At 42.1% G+C, this 23,938-nt stretch overlaps 1 protein-coding gene across 1 annotated transcript in view; it reads right to left on the bottom strand.

The window, feature by feature from the left end:
* The window catches only part of LOC126412042 (phospholipid-transporting ATPase ID), a 583,312-nt gene extending 563,413 nt beyond the window's left edge, over positions 1-19,899 (bottom strand). Inside the window, exon 1 of the mRNA XM_050081421.1 lies at positions 19,831-19,899. Coding sequence (XP_049937378.1) covers positions 19,831-19,846 — 16 coding nt within the window. The 5' untranslated portion in view covers positions 19,847-19,899. The remainder of the gene's footprint in view (positions 1-19,830) is intronic.
* Positions 19,900-23,938: the final 4,039 nt, after the last annotated feature.

Here is a 23,938-nt window from a genome sequence, read left to right as displayed (position 1 = left end):
ACACGCCTCCAGTCATTTACTGTCCAGTTTCTGTATCGTTTGGCGTACTAACGACGTGCAGGTTTATGTGCCGCAGCGGGCAACGAACGGTCTTCTCCGACGTACCCAAGTTCATATGTCCATTCCATGCACTTCCCTTCGCAAAGGCCGGCCGGAGTGGCCGAGCGGTTAAAGGCGCTACAGTCTGGAACCGCACGACCGCTACGGTCGCAGGTTCGAATCCTGCCTCGGGCATGGATGTGTGTGATGTCCTTAGGTTAGTTAGGTTTAAGTAGTTCTAAGTTCTAGGGGACTTATGACCACAGCAGTTGAGTCCCATAGTGCTCAGAGCCATTTGAACCATTTGAAACTTCGCAAAGTTCGCGCAGGAAACTGGCTGAAAATGGACCTGCCTTCCCCGACAGCAGCAATTCCCCTCTGGTTTGAAACCATTCGTCATGGACATGGCGTGACATTCGTCCCTTGTCGTTGTGGGTTAGGACCGTTTTTACGACCACTGTTCTCACGCTGTTTTACATGGCTGCGTGTGGTAAGCCGTTCCTTCTAGACCAGTGGTTCCCAACAGGTGGTCCACGGACCCCCAGGGGTCCGCGAACTATGCCAGAGAGGTCCGCAAGATGCTATTAGAATAAAAAAGTAAATTAAATATATTTCTTATGATAACAGATTTTTGTTTTTGGCCGCTTCCTGCATGAGCTGAGCTCTAGCGAACGCTAACTTATGCGTCTAGTGTCTTCCCAGAGCCAACTGACACCAGCACACTCTAGCGCAAAACTAGAATTGGATAGAGGCAAATAGTTCTGCTGTATGCCGTTAGACTGCGCGCGCTGCCTCTTTGCAGCTGACAACTGACAGTCACTTTAACAGAAACTCGCATTTCAGACGACAATCGGCCATTGTTAATTTATTGCCAGTGCTTTTACAGACCGTGATGTTTACATATTCAATATTCTGTATTAAAACAGTAGTGTTTGTGAAGCGTTGTTTTTCGCGGAAGCTACAGTCCGCGTTATTAAAAAACAACCGTTCGTTAAAAGTGGTTCGTTAAAACGAGAAAGGCCTACAGATGAAGAGAAAGATAATGCATCTGATGTTCAAGCAAGTAAGTCACTCAGTGTTAATTTTTCACTGTCATTTTCAGTGCATACTCAATTTTTATTTATTGATATTTTTTAAAGGAGTCTGTTATACTAAACACCCAGATTTGAAGACAATAATAAAAAATTTAACGATAACAATGACGGCTAAATTGAAAAGTTTTAAGCTCAATATTTTTCAATAATGAATATGTCAATGTTTTTTCTAAGTAGCAAAAATAGAAAACGTATTAAAAGACTCTTAATTTGGCTCTTTTAGGTACTTGATACTGTGATATGACAAGGTATCAATCATGCTCGATAAGGGGGTCCTCGAGAAAATTTTGTTAGGAACCCCTGTTCTAGACATGCCCACGTTGATACACCTACAAAAGAGGCGTCCTCGTCCACGGCGTGCTCATATGCATGTGCGAACAAGACAGGACATCGCTGCCATTCTGTTTTCACGTCGACTCATCTTACTGCGATTATTCTGTTCAACGCATATCCACCAGTCACTGCTGTGACTTCAGGCAGTGGCTAAGGCCCACGTGAGCTTCTGGTCACAGTTCTACACCATCCAGAGAGCTCCAAAGCGACCAGTCTGCTCCTCGAAGAAGGCGAGAAACAATTTTTATCTGCCAGGAAATTTCATCATCTCGTCTTCTTCCCGATATGAATACCGGATCATTCTGCTGCTTACAGCACGGTGCGACAATCACACAGCCTGCAACACACAAGGAGCACACGGCACGTGGTCAGAGGAACTTTCATTTCCGCACAAATGTTCATAAGACCTATTTTCCTCCATTTTCAGTCTGGAATCCATCCCTGAAGTTTGTCGGCTTTCTTAATGTCCACCCTGTATAATAGTCCGGCAGCCAGCTGGCATTTTTGGTGACCAAAAGTAAGAAAGGTCTTACTATTTGCTGTAGTTTATTTAGCATTGCTAGTAAAGGATGCTAATCTCAGCTTACGCATTTGCAGTGAACTTAGTCGCAGCGGCCTCCCACACACGCATAACAGTGATAAAAAGACCGACATGAAGAAAGCTGAGACTTTTTTGATATGCATATTGAGCCGTGGTAAAAATTGCTGTTTTGAAGACCACGCTGCAGCGCGCAGTGTGAAGTAGTCGCCCTCCATTTCTGGTGGTGGCGCCGTTGTGGCAATCGTAGCTTCGGTGTCTCCCTCTGATGGGAAAGGTGGAAGGTTGCCTGTTCACGTGCATTTAATGGGCGCTATGAGCTCGCCAGTGGCGTCAGTCTGGGTCAGTCTCTCGTCCCCAGCTTGCTAGTCTGTTTCTCGTCCGCATTTGTTAGGCAGTTTGTCTGTCGTCCGGAGTGCTAGTATGTCTGTCGTTCGGATCAACCTTTAAAGCCGGCAAAATGAGTGTCTTTCCACTCCGCCAGTAAGAGAAGTCAGTGAGTGGTGGCCCGGTCGGGGCTTAGTTCCTGCATCTGAGCCTGCGCGTTAGGCCGCCAGTCTGCTCGAGTTTGCTCAGGCAATGGTCATTGACGGTTGGATCAATCGGTTGGTCGGTCGCGCACTGAGACACGAGATGACTTGTCCGTCTTGAGCGTCGGCGCACGTGAGGTCACCACGTTAGTCCAGTGGGCCGCGGCGTATAGCGAGGGGCAGTGGCTTCGCGGTCGACACGAGAGCAACAGGAGCCAACCCACGACATCAGTTTGGCCGGTGCGAGCTGCGACGCCGTGAGACGGGAGATCGGCGCGCCTTCCTGCGTTCGCTGAAGCGGCTGGCAGCGGACGGGTCGGGAGAGCGTTTTGGGGGTGCTGCGCCAAGTCTTCTCGAGAAATCGCAGTTTATTAGAAGTTACGTGATTGGTGATATGTTGTTTGATTTACTCTTGTTAAATTCTACTTGTTTTCTTGGTGAGGTCACCCAGCCGTTTTGCTTTGGGGTCCTCCCACCATTCTTCTGCGTTTGCCCACCCGCGGGACGGTGGTTGTTTGTAAATTGGGTGGTCCGTTTTTCCCTTGTGGAGTAGGGGTGGATTAGAGTAACCTGTGGTTCGGGTTGTTCGGTAATCTCCCTATCAATCTACCGTACGTTAGTAGCTGCTTGTGTCATCTTTGTCGGATTTGGTGTGTTAACGAATTTATTGCTTGGAATGTAACGGCCCAATACCTGAAATATGTTTTGATCTCTGGAAACTTTGATATTATTGCCTATGAACTTGAGAGGCGGTATCTGTGTACTGTAGAGCATCTTAATTATTGTTTGGCCAACCTTGTAGAATTTTATACAAGATTGCATTTCATGGGCTTTCATTTAAATGATCATTTTACTGTTTAAAGTTGCCACCCTTTCACCAAAAGACTTTTCTTAGGAGTTAAAATCAATTGCACCTTCGGTGGCAAGGTTAATATTTTAATTGTTGGTGTTTGGTACCATTTCCATCCCTCCTATGGGGGATGCATAGTTGTGTGCTTGTGTAAATTGTTAAAACTCTTAGTTTAAAGTTATCTGGTGTGTTGCAGATTTGCACGAGTGTAGTCTTTCAGAGGCTGTTGTGAGCGGTCATAACTACGGCCGTGCCCAAAGGGAGCGGCAAGGTTCTCTGCCTGAAAGCTCATACAGTCAAAATTTGTTTCTTTCTGCCTCTGAATAAATTGTAACTTTGATATTTAGAGAGTGCTTTCTGATTATAATTTTAAATCTGTTTCTTTTAAAAAATGCTTTTGGCACTATTAAAGTGAATAAAATTCCCATTTGTTAAAAGGAATTTGGGTTATGATTTCATCAGTTACTCCCTGGCAACTACTTCCATGCTTACACAGTGTGATTGAATGTGTTAATGTTCTTGATGAATCGCCAGTAAATAAAAAAAATCTTAATTATATTCTTTGAAAATAAATAACGGTTCAGATACTATGTTGAACAACAATGGAAAAAAAGTAGTCAGCTGACTTTGTTGTGTGGTATTACACGTCGGCTTCACGGGTAAACATGCGAAAAATATGCACTGCGTAAAAGAAAGCTGAAATTTGGTTGAGCGATAGTTAACTATAAAAGCTTAATGAAAAGATTGGTTCGGCTAGTTTTTCGCGGTTGAAAATCGCTCAGCTGATGACTGAAGGATACGGCGCATCGCCATGCACGCGGGCGCGTGTTATTTTTCACTGCATCAGCCGAGCACTTTTCCAGAGGTGCAACACGAGGAGGCTGAGATTAGTGTTTAACGTCCTGTTGACAACAAGGTCATCAGAGACGGTGCACAAGATCGGATTAGGGGAGGATGGGGAACGGTTGTGCCCTTTCAAAGGGAAGGGATTTAGGAAAGTACTTTTCCACTGCGAAAAATTCAGCGAACAATCTTTTTCGTGTAACTATTATAGCTAACTATTTTTTGTTACAAAGTTTCAGCTTTCTTGGTTTCCGATGTCTATTAATTTTAATTAATAAGACATGTACGTCTGCGTGGGCGGATGTGTTGCATCCATATCACAGAATCAGCTGTTTCTCTCTCCGGCTATATTATAGTATTGATTATGTTCAACTACGTAATGAGATTTAATACATTTATTAAAAAACAATTTATTTGCAAATACATACGAGGAAAGAAAGACATAATTTAATATTCCGCATCATCGACCGCAAACGGCTGATCGCTTTCGTGATCGCTGCAACCTATTTAGATCATCTGTTCCTCACCATCTGTCACAGATGACAATAGTAATGTGTTAGTTCATAAAAAATAAACGTTTTTATTCTTTTAATGTATAATAATTCGAGAACATAATTTTTAAATAAGTTAGACTGTTATTTATAAAGGGCGTTTACGTTGTAATGCAACATTTTTAAATGTTCTTAAATTTTGTTTTTAAATTAAACAAAATAATGAAAAAATTACACTTAAAGAAGGATTTTGGACTCTCCCTTTCCGGCGCCAAGGCAGTTGTTCGCGTCGCTGTTACTTTGTTACCATTTTATCAACGTCCACAAATGCTATGTAGTTGAATTCCTCATCGAAGTCTCTTTCCAGTGCCATAAAAAAAACAACTACTGGCCATTAAAATTGCTAAACCACGAAGATGACATGCTACAGACGCGAAATTTAACCGACAGGAAGAAGATGCTGCGATATGCAAATGATTAGCTTTTCAGAGCATTCACACAAGGCTGGCGCCGGTGGCGACACCTACAACGTGCTGACATGAGGAAAGTTTCCAACCGATTTCTCATTCACAAACAGCAGTTGATCGGCGTTGCCTTGTGAAACGTTGTTGTGATGCCTCATGTAAGGAGAAGAAGTGCGTACCATCACGTTTCCGACTTTGATAAAGGTCGGATTGTAGCCTATTGCGATTGCGGTTCATCTTATCGCGACACTGCTGCTCGCGTTGGTCGAGATCCAATGACTGTTAGCAGAATATGGAATCGGTGGGTTCAGGAGGGTAATACAGAACGCCGTGCTGGAGCCCAACGGCCTCGAATCACTAGCAGTCGAGATGACAGGCATCTTATCCGCATGGCCGTAACGGATCGTGTAGCCACGTCTCGATCCCTGAGTCAACAGATGGGGACGTTTGCAAGACAACAACCATCTGCACGAACAGTTCGACGACGTTTGCAGCAGCATGGACTATCAGCTCGGAGAGCATGGCTGCTGTTGCCCTTGACGCTGCATCACAGATAGGAGCGCCTGCGATGGTGTACTCAACGACGAACCTGGGTGCACGAATGGCAAAACGTCATTTTTTCGGATGAATCGTGGTTCTGTTTACAGTATCATGATGGTCGCATACGTGTTTGGCGACATCGTGGTGAACGGACATTGGAAGCGTGTATTCGTCATCGCCGTACTGGCGTATCACCCGGCGTGATGGTATGGGGTACCCGTTGTGGTTGGCAGGAGAGCCAACACCGTGTTACTAGAGGAGGCCGAAAGGCATGCGTTTTAGCTCACGCAGGCTGGCGTGAGGTCTGGAACAGGACAAGGAAATTAGAATGTAGAAAAACGGACGTAGCCGGTGGAATACTTAACTTTAATCCGTTAATGATGAACGTCGGTCTTGACGGTTGAAACACGTATGTAACGCAGCAGCGATGGCGAGGCATTGTAGCATCTGTGACCAGAGAGTTTGCGCTTGACCGCGCGAGTGTTGCGAGTCAGTAGTCAGTCGTTGCGAGTCTGTCAGTTCAGTCGTTGCGAGTCTGTAGCTCTGTCTAGTTGAGAGCAGTACTCAGTCTGTAGTCGTCATGTAGAGCGGTCGGTCAGTAGTAGCAGCCCAGTGCGGTTGTGTGATGTAGGCGGTCGGCAACACTGGTCAAGATGAGGAATAAGGTATACTGTTAATTAATATAATCATTAGATAATGAAAAATTTTATTTATTGTAATTATTCTCCAACAAGTCTCCCAATAATAATTTTTTTTATTTCAAAAGCATTTTCTCAAAAATTTAATTTTTTATTGAACTCAAGATTTCGTTGCACTTCCCATTTCATTCCACTTCTTTTGAAGAAAAATTCCACTAAAATCACAAAAAAAAAGAGAATATTATTATTTGCAATGCAGTTCCTCCAAGCGGTGCGCAACAACAAGAGCAGATATGTGACATCCATTTATTCTGAGGTAAGACTTTAATTCTGATTGTTTTACACAGGGCCAAAGACCGATATTTCGGTTTAATTAAATTTTCTTATCACTGAATGGACTTTAATTTTTCATCAGGAATTTATATTTGAGTCAGATTGCGAATTTCACATTTTTGTTGCCATTGTCAGTACATTTCATTGTGGGCAGGTTACGCATAGAGCCATGTCCATCAGCATTTCTAATTAGTATCGTCCTTTTTTTTCTTTTAAAATTTTTGTAGGGAGGTTACACTTGGCTCCCATTTCTATTAAGTATTGCTTTATTTTCTTTAAAAATTACGGTGGGGAGGTTACACTTGGCGACACCCAGTCCAGGATCGAATTTCGTTGAGAGTCTTTTGAAAAACAGTCACATATCTGCTCTTATTTGCTTAGACATAATTAGGATTTGGCGCAACGCTTTTATTAACTTGTGACTTTCTTTCTACAGGTCAACGGCAACTCGTTGCTCTGTTGTATTTGTGTGTTGCTTTTGCATTGTGCTCATTTGTTTTGTGAATAATTGTGACTATTGCAAAAATGCCGCGAAAGACTGTGAATAGTGTATCGCGAGGTATTATGAACGAAATTACCGACTTAAACAGCGTGACCGATAGTAATTGTGACAATCCTGCGTTCACTAACAATCAGTGCATTCCAACCACTAGTGATGACTTTTACCCTCATAATGAACAAACGAACTCAATTGTCTCGTCTGTTAATTTGACGACAATTGATGACGCAGAACGCTATATTGTAATGAGCGCTGCCCAGCCTAACACACCCGGTTTGAAAAATTCTCGTGACGAACAGACAAATTTGTCTAATGAAAGTGGTCAGTGTACCGAAAATACGACGGACTCGAGTGAGAAACGTTTTTGTAAATTACAGAATGACCAAATGGTCACGCAAAACAAGACAATTTCAGATACACCATCAAACAGTACTGAGAATAAAGTAGGTAATGTTACTTTGGATCAATTTAGGGCAATAATGCTACAGTTTAGGAACGAACTTATTGAAGATTTCAAACAGCAGAAGGAAATGATGATTAATTATTTCAAACAACTAAATGAAAGTGTCGACAACCATTACAAACAACCTAGCGAAACAATTAATGAAAGTTTCAAACTGACGAACGAAAAACAAGACAACCTTAACGAACGGAGCAGACAAGTTAGTGAAGAGAATACAGCTATTACCGTGCAATGCCAGGACGTTAAAGAACAATTACGTGAGGATACTGAGGCTTGTGCTAAAAACAGTAATAAAGAAGTTGGCACTGTTGCACAAGAATTAAATAGCACACGTGTAGGCACAACAGAATCACATAAAGACAACATTAATGCAGTCACTGAACAATGTTCAGCAAACGCAACACTGATACACGAAATTAATGCAGTCAATAAACGATGCCCTAAAAACGAAGTACAGATTCGCGACGAAATTAATTTAGAGTCAGTGGAAGTTTCACACACTCCGAATACGGAAGCTGGCGAGAAATTTGCACGACAGATCAACCAAATCGACAAAAGTGTTACAGTAACAGAGTTGAAAACTATTTCAGTCACCAATACGTCACAGAATCCGCCACGTTGCGAGCATTTGTCTGACTCACGCAGCGTGTATAATGTGAACAATTTACAGCAACTACGCGACTTAAAATCCGAAAAGCCACGCGACTTAAAATCTGAAAAGCTACGCAACTTGAAATCCGAAATCACACAGACAAACAGACTTTCACACAAACCTGAACGTATTATCAAACTAAGTGACGAGAACGTAGATTTCGAGCAATTTGCATTTGTAAGAAAATCTAAGGAATTTAATAATGACAGCGTACAGGCACACGCTTTGCACTGTATACGACAATTTATCTTTGTACATTCACCGCTATTGCCTGTAATGCAGAAGCTAGCTTTGAACCAGAGGCGACAATTTGCTATTGTATTTTCATCAGCATTGCCCGTAATAAGGAAACTTGAATTAACATGGATACAACTATTTACTTTTGGAATTTTTCCGCTATTGCTTGCAACGCAAAAGCTAAAATTTATTTGCAGTGCGTAAAGGACCTCAGGGGATTCATTACGCTTTAATGAATATGTGCCGTAGCGAGCATAGGGCCCCGAGCTGTAGTAGTGCTGTTTCATCTTTAGTTTTCTGCACTGCTGCCTTCTCTTCTACTATCCTTTATATCTATCAAAACTGCTCTTTAACTATTGCTCTATGTAGAATTAAGAAACGTTGTAAAGAAAACCCGATGTGACAAATTTTTACCGAATGTGACAATTTTCAGTAGGCACTCCCGTAATGACAATTACCGCCGTAATTTTAATTACAGATAAAATCGTAATCATCAGTATGTGTAAAATTAGCAGCAACAGCGAATGCATTTTAGTAACAATAGACGTTTCACCACAACAACATCAAGTCAGTCGCTTGGCATACGTAACCAACAATGCAGTCTACAAGGTCAACCAGACTTTTATGTTTCGCCGCGTGCATGTATAGTCCCAGCTCCAACAAATGGTAACGCATGGCAGCAAAGAAATAACTACGTACAGACAACACTCTATTTCAACTCGTATCGCAATACACCGTATAGGAATGACTATCACGACAGACGTAAAAATAATGAGCACAATTCTCGGCGTACATTTAATAACAGTCGATCTTATGAGCAGCAACAACATCAGCAACAACAAATAATCATGAATGAAACAGACAATAGGTGTCATCCATAGCGTAACACGTCAGTAAGAAATAACAGAGCAGTTCAAATAGTGGATATGTCACAGCATCCTCCCGTAAATAATAGCACGTACGACAGAATTTAACCAGATACAGCACAGATTGCATAATACAGTAACGCAAACATTACTTTTGACACGCAGAATTTTGCTCACGAGAATGTTATTTGAAACATGCTCTGTTGAATGCACCACTTTTATCGCACACAGATCTTACTAGAAATTTTTCCATTGCCACCGACAGTTCCAACACCGCCTTAGGCGTACATATTTTCCAGGAAATTGAAGAAGATGGTTCAATAGTAATTAAAAACATCGCATTTGCAAGTCGCATTTTGTCACCTGCTGAACGAAATTACTCCGTTACAGAACTTGAAACATTATGTGTTGTATGGGCTTTTACGAGATTTAGGCACTTTCTTTATGGCAGACATACCACCGTCTACACAGACCACAGAGCAATACAATTTTTGCTTTCAGCTAAATTTACTCACGATAGATTAAGCAGATGGAAACTGTATTTACAGGAATTTAATTTTACGATTGTTCACATTCCCGGTATACAAAATGTTATAGCAGACGCACTATCGCGTTCTCTCAGCAACAATCAGCAAGACGTAGCAACCAACTTCTGCAAAACAAATTTCAGTGTCATGTACATTCAGCAAGTTGCATTTGAAAACTTTATTTCATCGTCATTACAGGACATAGCAAAGGAGCAAAATAAAGACAATGTGTGGAAAGAAATTAAACAGCTTTGGCAAGATAGGAAAAATGTTACGATTAGGAACCACTACACAGTGCGCAATGACATTCTGTTTCGCCGCTCTCATCCTGACAGCAACAATTGGTTATTATGCATTCCTGACGAACTGGTTAACAAATTAATTTGGTACACTCATTTAAGTTACGCACATTACGGAGCACGAAAATGTTTTCTTATACTGAGACAGAACTGTTATTTTACTAACATGGAAAAACGTATACGACGAGTTTTAGCGTCTTGTAAAATTTGCCAGAAAGCTAAATCAGACACCACTTCACATATTCCTCCATTATATCCCATTATACCTGTTAAATTAAGACACATGGCCGCAGTAGATATTTTTGGTCCGATTCCCAGAACTAACAGAGGTTTTTGCTACATTTTTGTCGCTGTTGAGCTCACTTCAAAATTTGTTAATTTCACTCCGTTACGCAAAGCTACTGCTAAAACTGTTTCGAAAGCATTTGTAAAACATTTTCTATCTCAGGTAGGGCATGTAATGAAAGTAATTTCTGACAATGGATCTCAATTTCGTAGTAGCGTATGGACACGCATGTTACGAGCTAGAAACATTTCTCCGATCTATATATCCAAGTACCACGCTTCTTCGAACCCCTGTGAAAGATTAATGAAGGAAATTGGTAAACTGTGTAGAATATACTGCCACAAAAGACATATTGATTGGGATACACACATACTGTCATTCCAAGATGTAATTAATTCCATTCCAAATGAATCCACTATGCTATCTCCGTCTGTTATACTGAAAAACGTTGAACCACCGAACAAAATTAAAGAATTAATAGAATTTCCCAAAAGTCGTCGCCTACGCCACCACGAAATAATTGACATTGCGCTGAACAACATCAAACGTGCCGCAGAGCGCCGGAGAAGACAGCAAAAACAGGTTTGTACACGCCGCGTCTTTCACGTTGGACAGAAGATACTAGTACGTACACACTATTTATCCAGCAAATTAAAAGGTAAGTGCAGTAAATTTGAACTTCTATACGCAGGTCCATATCGGATTCGCAGTATCCCTCACCCCAATGTTGTACACGTCGAAACTTTGAGAACCAGAAAATCGAAAGGCAATCACCATATCTCAAACATTAAACCGTTTATTGAGTGAAACCACTGTATGATTCAACACACTATGATGCCATTTACTAATGCAATTAATTCACCTGACTAATTACTGATGATTATCGTATTTTTTCTTGGCAAGTGCCCGGCAAGGTAAGGTTAGCAGGTCGCTTTTCTTGTCGTTACACATCAGACCGTGCACATTTTCTACTTTTTTGTGTATATGATTGTACTCCAGTTTTGTTTGTATGGACTATGAAATAGTTAAGATATAACACACACCAGTCGACTTTGACATTTTTTTTTTTTTGCCTTATGACATCTCAACATCGTGACTGTTTCACATTTTTTTTGCTGCTGCATTGTATTATTCTGTGTACATTTTTGCATCTGAACACTGTCAACGTCTTTAACATATTACGTTTTCTGTCATGTTATGCTGTATGATTAATTATGTCACCATAAACCAGTCATTATCTAGTGGGTATATGATTTAAATGCAGGACATTAATCTTTGTTCATCAATTTCAGAAAGGAATGATGATTCTAAGAAATAAATTTAACATAAATGGGAATTTCACCTACGGAATAAACGAAAGGAGATGCAATAACTTTATGAGGAAGAGTAAAGGGATCAGGATTAACAAGCATTAACAAGACTATACTATACTCATCACAGAATAGCAGTCTTAACTAATTTTTTCTTTCAGAATACAAGGTGATTGATGCAGGCTGTCAGAGAGAACTACACATCTTAGTTTTAGTGATGAAATATGCTAGTGATAAGGAATAGTTGTGTGATAAGTAATGAAGTGATTTTTTGCAGATGATAATGAATACTGATGAATAATGATGAAGGATATGATGTTATGAATAATGAAGTTTTTCTTTACAGGTGATGATAATAGTGAAGTTATGATGATATGGATAATGAAGTTTTTTCTTTACAGATGAGGATAATGTTGAAGTTATGTATTTATGCTACGTAGTTATTTAAGTATTTGTTGCAGTTTGCTTTGACAGCAGGTGTTACATTGCATAGTAGGATGACTGAAAGTTTTGGAAAGGACAGCTATGGAATACATTTTTATACACACTTCACTGCCTGTTAATTCGAAGTTCACTTCTTTTCAGCATAGTGTGCGTTTCTTCTTTCAGGTCAATAATCCGTTTTTGTAATTTTTCCAGGAGAAGTTTTTTTTCATGATACTTACTAAACCTGTTACTTATTATACCTGTTCTAGTACTTGCATTTTTATTTATTTTGTACCCATTTTTGTTTATCATTTATAAATGTGATCACATATACTGCCTTGTTACATAACCTTGCTACAGCTGACTCATGACGAATGACGTTACTATCCTCATTTGCAGCAATAGGTCAAAAGCAAATAGTGTTATGTTTCAGCAATTAATTATCGATCCCAACGCAATGCATTGCTACCAAAAAAATGTATTACCAGTCCCACATAATGTCACTAGTTTATGTTAATTCTGAATAATACTGATCAACTCTGAATAGCATGTCACTTGATTAATGACCTCTTAATGAGACTATATTCAAAATGATGCTTTGTCACTAGCTAATAACTGCCACTGTTTATTGTAATGATACCACTTATAATGCCTGTGATTATTAATGATTTGACTGTAATTAACTGATTTTTAATAATGACTTCGTAATAACCTGAATAATACTGAATGATGATTCTATTCAATACTTGCGGGCCACTGAGTGCCAATAATTGTCACTTGAAGAATTGTGATTAATTATGCCATTGATTAGCTCTTGTTTCCAATGTTGATACTTTGTAACCAGAAAAGAATGTGACTGTTTAATAATGCTTTGTAATTAATTAAGGCTAATAATTCTTACTATATTGAGATGACAAATGATTAATTAACTGTAATTAGACAAATGATTAATTAATAACAAATGATTAATTAACTGTAATTAGGAAAAGGCTAATGATTATTGGAATGACAAATGATTAATTAACTGTAATTAGGAGAAGGTTAATGATTCTTAATTATACTCTGTAACTGAGAAGAATGCGATTATTTCATAATGCTTTGTAACCAGGAAAAGAAGGCTACTGATTCTATGTACAACAATTAATGAACATTTTTCTGTAATACTACATACTTGGTACAGAAATGTTCGATAACTGGGCTATGAATGCCACAAACTACTAATTAAGTCTGTAATTGTCAATATTATGTGACTTGATGTCCTTCACCTCATAAGCTGACTACCCTGAATTACTGCAATGTCCATTTGTCCTGTTTATCCTAGTGATCATGGAGCACTATATTTGGTTTTTGCACTAATTCTACGTTGGTGTGCCTTGTAAGAGCGTGGTGTTGACACGACATGCTGTCCACCACCGTGAGCGATGAAGACGTTATTATGGTCGAACTGTTTGGTGTACGTAATGTACTGCCAAAATGAAAACATGGAACATTACTACGACAGTTCAGTGTCTTGGCTACACTGATAAATTCTGATGGGAAAAGAACTTCAAGTTGTGTCACTTGGTGTTGTACTTCTGTGGAAAGATATGGACTTTCAGAGCAGCTGTGTGCAATCTAAAGTGCTACAACCATGATGCAATCCTTCCCTTTCCTATCCTGATTCTTGTCACATAAAAAAAAAAAAAAAAAAAAAAATTTTTTTGGTAACATCATTTATGTTCATAGGTTATACATTTTTCGATTCGCTGAACTCCAATGCGAGTACACTTATGTCACTTGTCAACATAATATTTTTGCCAGTCTGTTCATTTGTTCTGAATATGCTAAAGAATTTTCAGTGCCTGTGCACTTTGTTATCTGTCAAATAATTTGTATCTACTTTTCTGATTTGCTACTATGTTTTGTACTCACATTTTGTCTTTGTCTGATATATTTTGTACTTAGTGCGTGTGCACAACATTTACTTTATGTACTACATCTAATTATTCTTGCCAGTCTGTTTATTTGTTCTGCATATGCTAAAGAATTTTTTTTCAGTGCCTGTGCACTTTATTATCTGTCAAATAATTTGTATATACATTTTTCTGATTTGCTACTATGTTTTGTACTCACATTTTGTCTTTGTCTGATATATTTTGTACTTAGTGCGTGTGCACAACATTTAAATATTCTGTAAGTTGTAGGATTTTGTTAATTAAAGAAAAATTTTGCCGCGATTGGCAAGTCCAAATGACTCACCATCGCTGCCAAATTTTTGCCCCCCCCAGTGGAGGGTTATGAAACACGTATGTAACGCAGCAGCGATGGCGAGGCATTGTAGCATCTGTGACCAGAGAGTTTGCGCTTGACCGCGCGAGTGTTGCGAGTCAGTAGTCAGTCGTTGCGAGTCTGTCAGTTCAGTCGTTGCGAGTCTGTAGCTCTGTCTAGTTGAGAGCAGTACTCAGTCTGTAGTCGTCATGTAGAGCGGTCGGTCAGTAGTAGCAGCCCAGTGCGGTTGTGTGATGTAGGCGGTCGGCAACACTGGTCAAGATGAGGAATAAGGTATACTGTTAATTAATATAATCATTAGATAATGAAAAATTTTATTTATTGTAATTATTCTCCAACAAGTCTCCCAATAATAATTTTTTTTATTTCAAAAGCATTTTCTCAAAAATTTAATTTTTTATTGAACTCAAGATTTCGTTGCACTTCCCATTTCATTCCACTTCTTTTGAAGAAAAATTCCACTAAAATCACAAAAAAAAGAGAATATTATTATTTGCAATGCAGTTCCTCCAAGCGGTGCGCAACAACAAGAGCAGATATGTGACATCCATTTATTCTGAGGTAAGACTTTAATTCTGATTGTTTTACACAGGGCCAAAGACCGATATTTCGGTTTAATTAAATTTTCTTATCACTGAATGGACTTTAATTTTTCATCAGGAATTTATATTTGAGTCAGATTGCGAATTTCACATTTTTGTTGCCATTGTCAGTACATTTCATTGTGGGCAGGTTACGCATAGAGCCATGTCCATCAGCATTTCTAATTAGTATCGTCCTTTTTTTTCTTTTAAAATTTTTGTAGGGAGGTTACACTTGGCTCCCATTTCTATTAAGTATTGCTTTATTTTCTTTAAAAATTACGGTGGGGAGGTTACACGGTACATGATTGACAATAGCAATAGTAACTGGTAATGGCGCCTTGCTAGGTCGTAGCAAATGACGTAGCTGAAGGCTATGCTAAACTTTCGTCTCGGCAAATGAGAACGTAAGTAAGCAGTGAACAATCGCTAGCAAAGTCGGCTGGGGCGAGTGCTAGGAAGTCTCTATAGACCTGCCGTGTGGCGGCGCTCGGTCTGCAATCACTGATAGTGGCGACACGCGGGTCCGACGTATACTAACGGACCGCGGCCGATTTAAAGGCTACCACCTAGCAAGTGTGGTGTCTGGTAGTGACACCACAGTACCATTGGTTACACGTCTCGGTCACCTCTTGTTCGCATTGACGGCACTTTGAACAGAGTGCGTTACATTTCAGATGTCTTACAGCCCGTGGATCTACCCTTCATTCGATCCCTGCGAAACCCTACATTTCAGCAGGATAATGCACGACCACATGTTGCACGTCCTGTACGGGCCTTTCTGGGTACAGAAAATGTTCGACTGCTGCCCTGGCCAGCACGTTCTCCAGATCTCTCATCAATTGAAAATATCTGGTCAATGGTGCCCGAGCAACTGGCTAGTCACAATACACCAATCACTACTCTTGATGAACTGTGGTACCGTGTTGAAGCTGCATAGGCAGCTATTCCTGTACACGCCATCCAAGCTCTGTTTGACTCAATGCCCAGGCGTATCAAGGCTGTTATTATGGACAGAGGTAGTTGTTCTGGGTACTGATGTCTCAGGATCTGTGCACCCAAACTGGGTGAAAATGTAATCACATGTCAGTTCTAGTTTAATATATTTGTTCAATGAATACCCGTTTATCATCTGCATTTCTTCTTGGTGTTGCAATTTTAATGGCCAGTAGTGTACTTCCATAAAAAAAAAGAGGAATGGCAGTGGCATAATTTGCCAGCTACAGCCCCATTTCTGCTGCTGCCTCTAACCTCCTGAACGGCGCAGGTGAACAGACCGGGAACTGGGGCTCGAGTGGCACTGTTCATCAAGATTTGGCGTTGCAACTGGAGGGGTTAGTCTGGTGACTCAGAACTAGACCCAAATACTGGACTGCTAGTGCAGGTCAGACACTCTGTACTCCCTGTCGTCTTTCAGTATCTGTCTTCCAACTACCTACACGACAACTGACACAGGGCTCTACTGCAGATCTTTCGTTGTGGTTACCTGCTGCAGACCGGTTAAATTGCTATTTGTTGTGTTTTTACACAATGTGTCTGCACAATCTGTTAGGTTGGTGCGTAAGTTCGTAGCGTTTTTGTTTTGTATGTTGGTATTGCAGTCGCTGTGGGTTTGTTTAGCGATGGTCATTTTCTATTTGTAGTTCACTGTTGCTATTTGAGGTTACATATTGCCATTTTGCCATCTGGAGACAGTAAGTGGAGCTGTGGACGCTAGTATATGAAATGGCTAGTGGCGAAATCGGAATATTATTCTTCTGTTTGAGATCAATAGAGGGGTGACATCAGTGGACGTGGCCAGAAACTTTGCGACGTGTACGGGGATAACGCCAGTGGGCAGAGCACGGCAAGAAAATGGTTTGCTCGTTTTAAGGAGGATCGTTTTGACATTAGTGATTTTTCACGTTCCGGAAGAACTCCCGAGTTTGATGAAGATGGTCTAAACGTATTGATGCACGGCGATTCCACGTCAGTGTAGTCGAGAAATGGCAAATTCGACGAACTGTGATCATTTCACCATCGTGCGACATTTGCATGCGATGGGGAAGCTTTAAAATCAAGTGTGTGGGTACCGCATGACCTAAGCCAAAATCACAGTAATCAGTGAGTGACCATACGTGCATCTCTGCTTGCTCGTCACCAATGGCCTCGTGAACAACACCTAAAATCCTGTATCGTTAGTGGTAACGAGAAATGGTGTCTTTATGCTAAAATAAAGAAAAGAAAGGAGTGGTTGAGCCCAAACAAAGCAGCTACTCCCCGTACAAAGACACCCGCGCCTCCACAAAAGATAATGTTATGCACCCGGTGGAACGGCGACGCTGTGGTGTGCTACGAATTGCTTCCCCGTGGTGCAGCCCTCACTGCTGACATTTGCTGTCAACAACTGAGGCTTCTTGAAGACGCAGTCCAAGAACAACGACCAGGAAGACTGCGTGAAGTGATACTGTTCCATGATAACGCCCGTCCGCATTCTGCTACTACAAAAGAATTGGGTTGGGAAGTGGTTTCGCACCCACCTTATTCTCCTGATCTTGCGCTCTCAGATTTTCACCTTTTCCGCTCTCTATAGAACAATCGTCAAGGAACTTCCTTTCCAGATGAAACTGCGCTCTGGCTCGACGAGTTCTTCACGTCAAAACCACGTGATTTCTGCAGCCTCGAAATGAAAAGCTAGCCCATTGTTGGCAGACTGCTGTAAACAGTGAAGGCGAATATACAGGGTGACGTAAATAAAAGTGGGCTGGACGAATGGACACGATTGGATCTGAATTATGCATATAACCATTCCCTGTGACACGCACACCACGACATATGCCCGCCCCGTGATCCACACCGGTTCAGCCGACCGAGCGGTTCTAGGCGCTACAATCTGGAACCGCGCGACCGCTACGGTTGCAGGTTCGAATCCTGCCTCGGGCAAGGATGTGTGTGATGTCCTTAGGTTAGTTATATTTAATTAGTTCTGTTCTGGGGGACTGATGACCTCAGAAGTTAAGTCCCGTACTGCTCAGAGCCATTTGAACCGCCAATGCATGATCAGGAGGTTAGGGTTTGGTGTACAGTGTCTGCACGCCCCATTATTGGTCCCATCTTCTTTCATCAGGCGCTGACTTCGGCGTATTACATTGCCAACATTTTGAAACCATTTGTGTCGGCATTAACTTAGGAGAAAAAGACGTACAGTTAATGCCAACAGGACGGAACAGCTGCCATTGCAGCTGGCCAAACCTTGGAGTACATTTACCAATCTTCAGGCCTGACAGTTGTTGGCAGAGGTCAGTCTGGTGGCGGCCCTAGCTGGCCACCAAGGTCACCTGATCTGTCAGTCGGCGATTACTTTGCGTGGGGAAAACCCTCAAGTCTAAAATGTATCGCAACTACCCTCGTAGCCTTCAAGGACTGCAGCAGAATATTTCAGATGAGACTGCAGCAATTCCAGCAGTCCAATTTAGATCCGCCTTTCGCAACTTGCTGTCCGGCGTCCAAAAGTGCCAAGACATGAATGACTTTCAGCATCTGCGATAGTCAGGTTAGTAGTGCATTCCCTTTCCTCTGCTGTGTTTCTTTGTACCCTGTAACTTTGTTCTCAGGGCCACTTTTATTTCCACCACCCTGTATAACCGAGCGAAGTGGCGCAGTGGTTAGCACACTGGACTCGCATTCAGGAAGACGACGGTTCAATCCCGCGTCCGGCCATCCTGATTTAGGTTTTCCGTGATTTCCCTAAATCGCTTCAGGAAAATGCCGGAATGGTTCCTTTGAAACGGAACGGCCGACTTCCTTCCCCGCCCTTCCCTAATCCAATCAGACCGATGATGACCTCAGTGTTTGGTCTCTTTCGCCAAATAACCCAACTCCCCACCCTGTATTACTGATGACTAAAGTCTCTGTTACGCGTATCTGTTGTGTTTATTAAACTTACGGAAAAGCGCTAAGAACTTATGCAGCAGTTCAATATATTACTGAATAGGTATTGCGAGACCTAGTACCAGTTGCAGGTTGCCTATCTAGCGACTTCTGGGCTACAAAAATTTGATTTTCAGTATTTCGCTTAATTACTGACCGAATTTAAAAATTTAAAATGCTGTCATGATCTTCTGATTCAGAGATGTACTCTTATGTTAAAAGTTTAAGGAAATAAGACAAGTTATTATAGTTAGTGACTGCATATTTCTAGAGGCAGCTTAATTGACTGCGAGCATATGCTCGGACTCTGCTCATAAAGTATTTGAGGATAAAAGCACTCAGCGTCTTTCAACATTTTACACTGACAGTATCATAGTAATTGACGTTACCTGCTGCGCTACAGTTTTTACTTCTTTTTTTGTTTTATGAGAACTTTTATTGGCAGTGTGGGGTTGGATTTGGTTTCCTCTGGTTGATCCTTTCTTACGCAACTCTTTCTTTTCTAGTACTGTTGTGAGATGCTGTACTAACCTGTTAATATGATTGTTCGCAAATTTGCTAGCTGGAGTGTTTACGGTATGCAAGACATGAGTCTGTGGATACGCTGCCCCTCGCCCCACTGCGCTGTGACCGTCACGACGGAGCCCCCACCGCTCTAGGCGTCCCCTCTACTGAGCCATCTGCTGAGGTACAGGCCAAGTAATTTTGTGTCCACTGTACGAGCACTCCCGGCGATTTCAGCGCGAATGCACAGTCAGTGAAAACAGGGATGCTTATTGTGGAACCTTTTTAGTTAGCACTATTGTTTACTCACCTCGGGGGGCGGCCATTTCTGCGACGGCGGCGGCGGTGGCGGCGGCTCACAGCCTGCCATGCGCCCAGCCTGCAACACACCAAACAACAATCAACAACGTGCACCGCTTGCAGGGGTGTGGATTCAGCAGCTGGGCGTGGAACTGACTACTGTGTACAGCGTACGCAGCGATTTTTTGTTTTTACAATTTACACTGCCGGGAAGAAAAATACTTCACCCTTTTAGAGGTTTCCAATTCACTTAATATATATTGTAACAGTGTATATATAGTACATGAAATGACTACATTTATAAATCAGTATCACCAACGGCGACATTATCCTACTGGAACAACACACCACATTTCTGTTGCAAGAACGACAAGTACTTAAGGCTTGTTAGCGTTCCTCCAAAAACACGAGAGGTGAACGGGAACTGTGAATGCCGGTCATTTGCCACGCCGGACATTTGCCACACTTGCCCCTTCGCCAGGTAGCGATCCCTCAGGTAAGGAACCCCCTCTCTCGTACTTCTTCTGTCCGCTTTCAAACCGCCGTCTCCACATCTTACTCGATACAACCAGTACCTAAGGGACCTTCTTCTTCGATATCTTGGCGAAATACAGAGCTTCTTTTCCGAAATCGAAATATTTATAACTTTTGGGAAACGAAACCAATACCGACTATTATGTCAGTATGTAATTAGTTCCGCCAAGTATAAATATAGATCCATCTCTCTGTACGATAGCTTCCTTTCACGCTTACTAATTGCGATAGAAACAGTCCATCCCCATGGGAGCAACAAGAAAGGAACGATGTAAAGAGATGTGACTGTACGATAATCATTTCTTTTTGATCGCTGCATTTGTGCCTACTTTAATTACTACAAACGCATGCCCAAAAGACAATAAGGAAAGAAGAAATGGGTATGTGAACGTTTGAAAAGAAGAACGACATACTCCATATTAATTTACTCTCCAAAATCCAATATCCCTTGCGGCGAAACATTAGTTAGTAAAGTGTAGCGGGAAACACAGGCGGCCATTTCTCAAGGGTTGGCCATAGCGACAGTAACTGGAGGGTGGCAGAGGAAAGATCATCGAACTGACGTAGGAATACGAGAAACTCGGTATGCTGTCGCGGATCATCATTGAGCTGTGGTCCCATGGACCCCGACCAGCTTTGGCTGCTGCGGTCGCCATTCCTGGAGTGAAACATGCAGAAACTGAGGGCACAGAAGACCACACCAGCCACGGCGAGGTAAGTTGACAGATGGAGGACGTTAACCCAGCTGTGCATGATTGTCAGTATTCTGGACTGCACTCTCTGTGTTCCGAAGGTAAACCCAACCTCCAGGACAGGGCGCAAGAGCGGAAAAAAGCAAAGAAATTACCGGAGGAGGCCTTACGCATTCTTTTATAGTGAAACGTAGGAAGGATGGCGGTCGTTTAGAAACGGCATTGTTATTAGCTTTTTTAATTTATTTCGCCATTTAATTCGTTAATATTTTTCTACATTTATTTAGTTATATGAGTTACGGAAATAGCTCAAACATTGAATTTAAGGCACATCAAAACATGGACCCTGGACGGTTGGCTCCAGAGAACCAGATGGTTACCATAACCTGGATAGTGACAGTTAACATTCAACATAAGGTCAGCTTTTGATTATAAGTACAAAGATACGGTGTGTTACAGGATGTAGGGTAGAGACTGTGCTGTACTAACCTATGCCACGATAACAGTATGCTTTTGTTGTTGTTGTGGTCTTCAGTCCTGAGACTGGTTTGATGCAGCTCTCCATGCTACTCTATCCTGTGCAAGCTTCTTCACCTCCCAGTACGTACTGCAGCCTACATCCTTCTGAATCTGCTTAGTGTATTCATCTCTTGGTCTCCATCTACGATTTTTACCCTCCACGCTGCCCTCCAATACTAATCCCTTGATGCCTCAGATTGTGTCCTACCAACCGATCCCCTCTTCTAGTCAAGTTGTGCCACAAACTCCTCTTCTCCCCAATCCTATTCAACATCTCTTCATTAGTTATGTGATCTACCCATCTAATCTTCAGCATTCTTCTGTAGCACCACATTTCAAAAGCTTCTATTCTCTTCTTGTCGAAACTATTTATCGTCCATGTTTCACTTCCATACATGGCTACACTCCACACAAATACTTACAAAAATGACTTCCTTACACTTAAATCTATACTCGATGTTAACAAATTTCTCTTCTTCAGAAACGCTTTCCTTGCGATTGCCAGTCTACATTTTATATCCCCTCACTTCGACCATCATCAGTTATTTTGCTCCCCAAATAGCAAAACTCCTTTACTACTTTAAGCGTCTCATTTCCTAATCTAATTCCCTCAACATCACCCGATTTAATTCGACTACATTCCATTATCCTTGTTTTGCTTGTGTTGATGTTCATCTTATATCCTCCTTTCAAGACACTGTCCATTCCGTTCAACTGCTCTTCCAAGTCCTTTGCTGTCTCTGACAGAATTACAATGTCATCGGCGAACCTCAGCGTTTTTCTTTCTTCTCCATGGACTTTAATACCTACTCCGAATTTTTCTTCTGTTTCCTTTACTCCTTGCTCAATATACAGATTGAATAACATAGGGGAGAGGCTACAACCCTGCCTCACTCCCTTCCCAACCACTGCTTCCCTTTCATGTCCCTTGACTCCTATAACTGCCATCTGCTTTCTGTATTTTACCCGTGCCACCTTCAGAATTTGAAAGAGAGTATTCCAGTCAACATTGTCAAAAGCTTTCTCTAAGTCTTCAAATGCTAGAAACGTAGGTTTGCCTTTCCTTAATCTTTCTTCTAAGATAAGTCATAGGGTCAGTATTGCCTCACGTGTTCCAGTATTTCTACGGAATCCAAACTGATCTTCCCCGAGGTCGTCTTCTGCCAGTTTTTCCATTCGTCTGTAAAGAATTCGCATTTCTCCTCCTTACACGAGGCATCACAACAACGTTTCACCAGCCAACGCCGGTCAACTGCTGTTTGTGTATGAGAAATCGGTTGGAAACTTTCCCCATGTCAGCACGTTGTAGGTGTCGCCACCGGTGCCAACCTTGGGTGAGTGCTCTGAAAAGCTAATGATTTGCATATGACAGCATGTTCTTCCTGTCGGTTAAATTTCGCGTCTGTAGCACGACATCTTGGTGGGTAGCAGTTTTAATGGCCAGTAGTGTACTAAGCAGGTGGTCATGGTCCATCACGCAAGTGTCCCCGTGCTGGGCGACGCCTCGGGCTGTGGCCCGCGCGCTGGCCTCGCTGCGTTAAGAGGGGCGCGCCGCGGCGGGCTGGGGATCGATGCCCGGCCCGGCGGCCGGCGCCAGGCTGGCGCGACGCGTCACACGCCGCCCCAGCCGCCCACGCTCCGGCGGTCCACGGGCGTGTCGCTACGCCGCAGACGCCCAGCGCCGCCGCGATTAACGAACGCCCCACGGCCTAACGATCGGCTATACCCGCTGCGCAATTTCTGCCCGCTTCCACTAATTACTCTTCTCCAGTTGCTCACAGTTCGACCCCCAACCTACAGCGAAACGCAGCTGACGACTGTGGTGTTTACCAAGTCGCAGTTTCTGTGTCCTCTCGAAGTCAGCTGACTATGTGGACCACAGAATCATCCCAAATAAAACGAGGTTTTATGGAATTGATCGATAGCAAACTAATGGGTAATGTGATGTCTAACCAAAAGAATTCAGGTAGTTGTACATACACTACTGGCCATTAAAATTGCTACACCACGAAGATGACGTGCTACAGACGCGAAATTTAACCGACAGGAAGAACATGCTGTCATATGCAAATCATTAGCTTTTCAGAGCACTCACCCAAGGTTGGCACCGGTGGCGACACCTACAACGTGCTGACATGAGGAAAGTTTCCAACCGATTTCTCATACACAAACAGCAGTTGACCGGCGTTGGCTGGTGAAACGTTGTTGTGGTGCCTCGTGTAAGGAGGAGAAATGCGTACCATCACGTTTCCGACTTTGATAAAGGTCGGATTCTAGCCTGTTGCGATTGCGGTTTATCCTATCGCGACATTTCTGCTCGCGTTGGTCTAGATGCAATGACTGTTAGCAGAATATGGAATCGGTGGGTTCAGG

This window comes from Schistocerca serialis, chromosome 7, assembly GCF_023864345.2.
Source record: "Schistocerca serialis cubense isolate TAMUIC-IGC-003099 chromosome 7, iqSchSeri2.2, whole genome shotgun sequence".
Taxonomy (NCBI): domain Eukaryota; kingdom Metazoa; phylum Arthropoda; class Insecta; order Orthoptera; family Acrididae; genus Schistocerca; species Schistocerca serialis.
The sequence above is the reverse complement of the archived record's forward strand: the minus strand, read 5'-3'. Positions and strand labels throughout refer to the sequence as shown.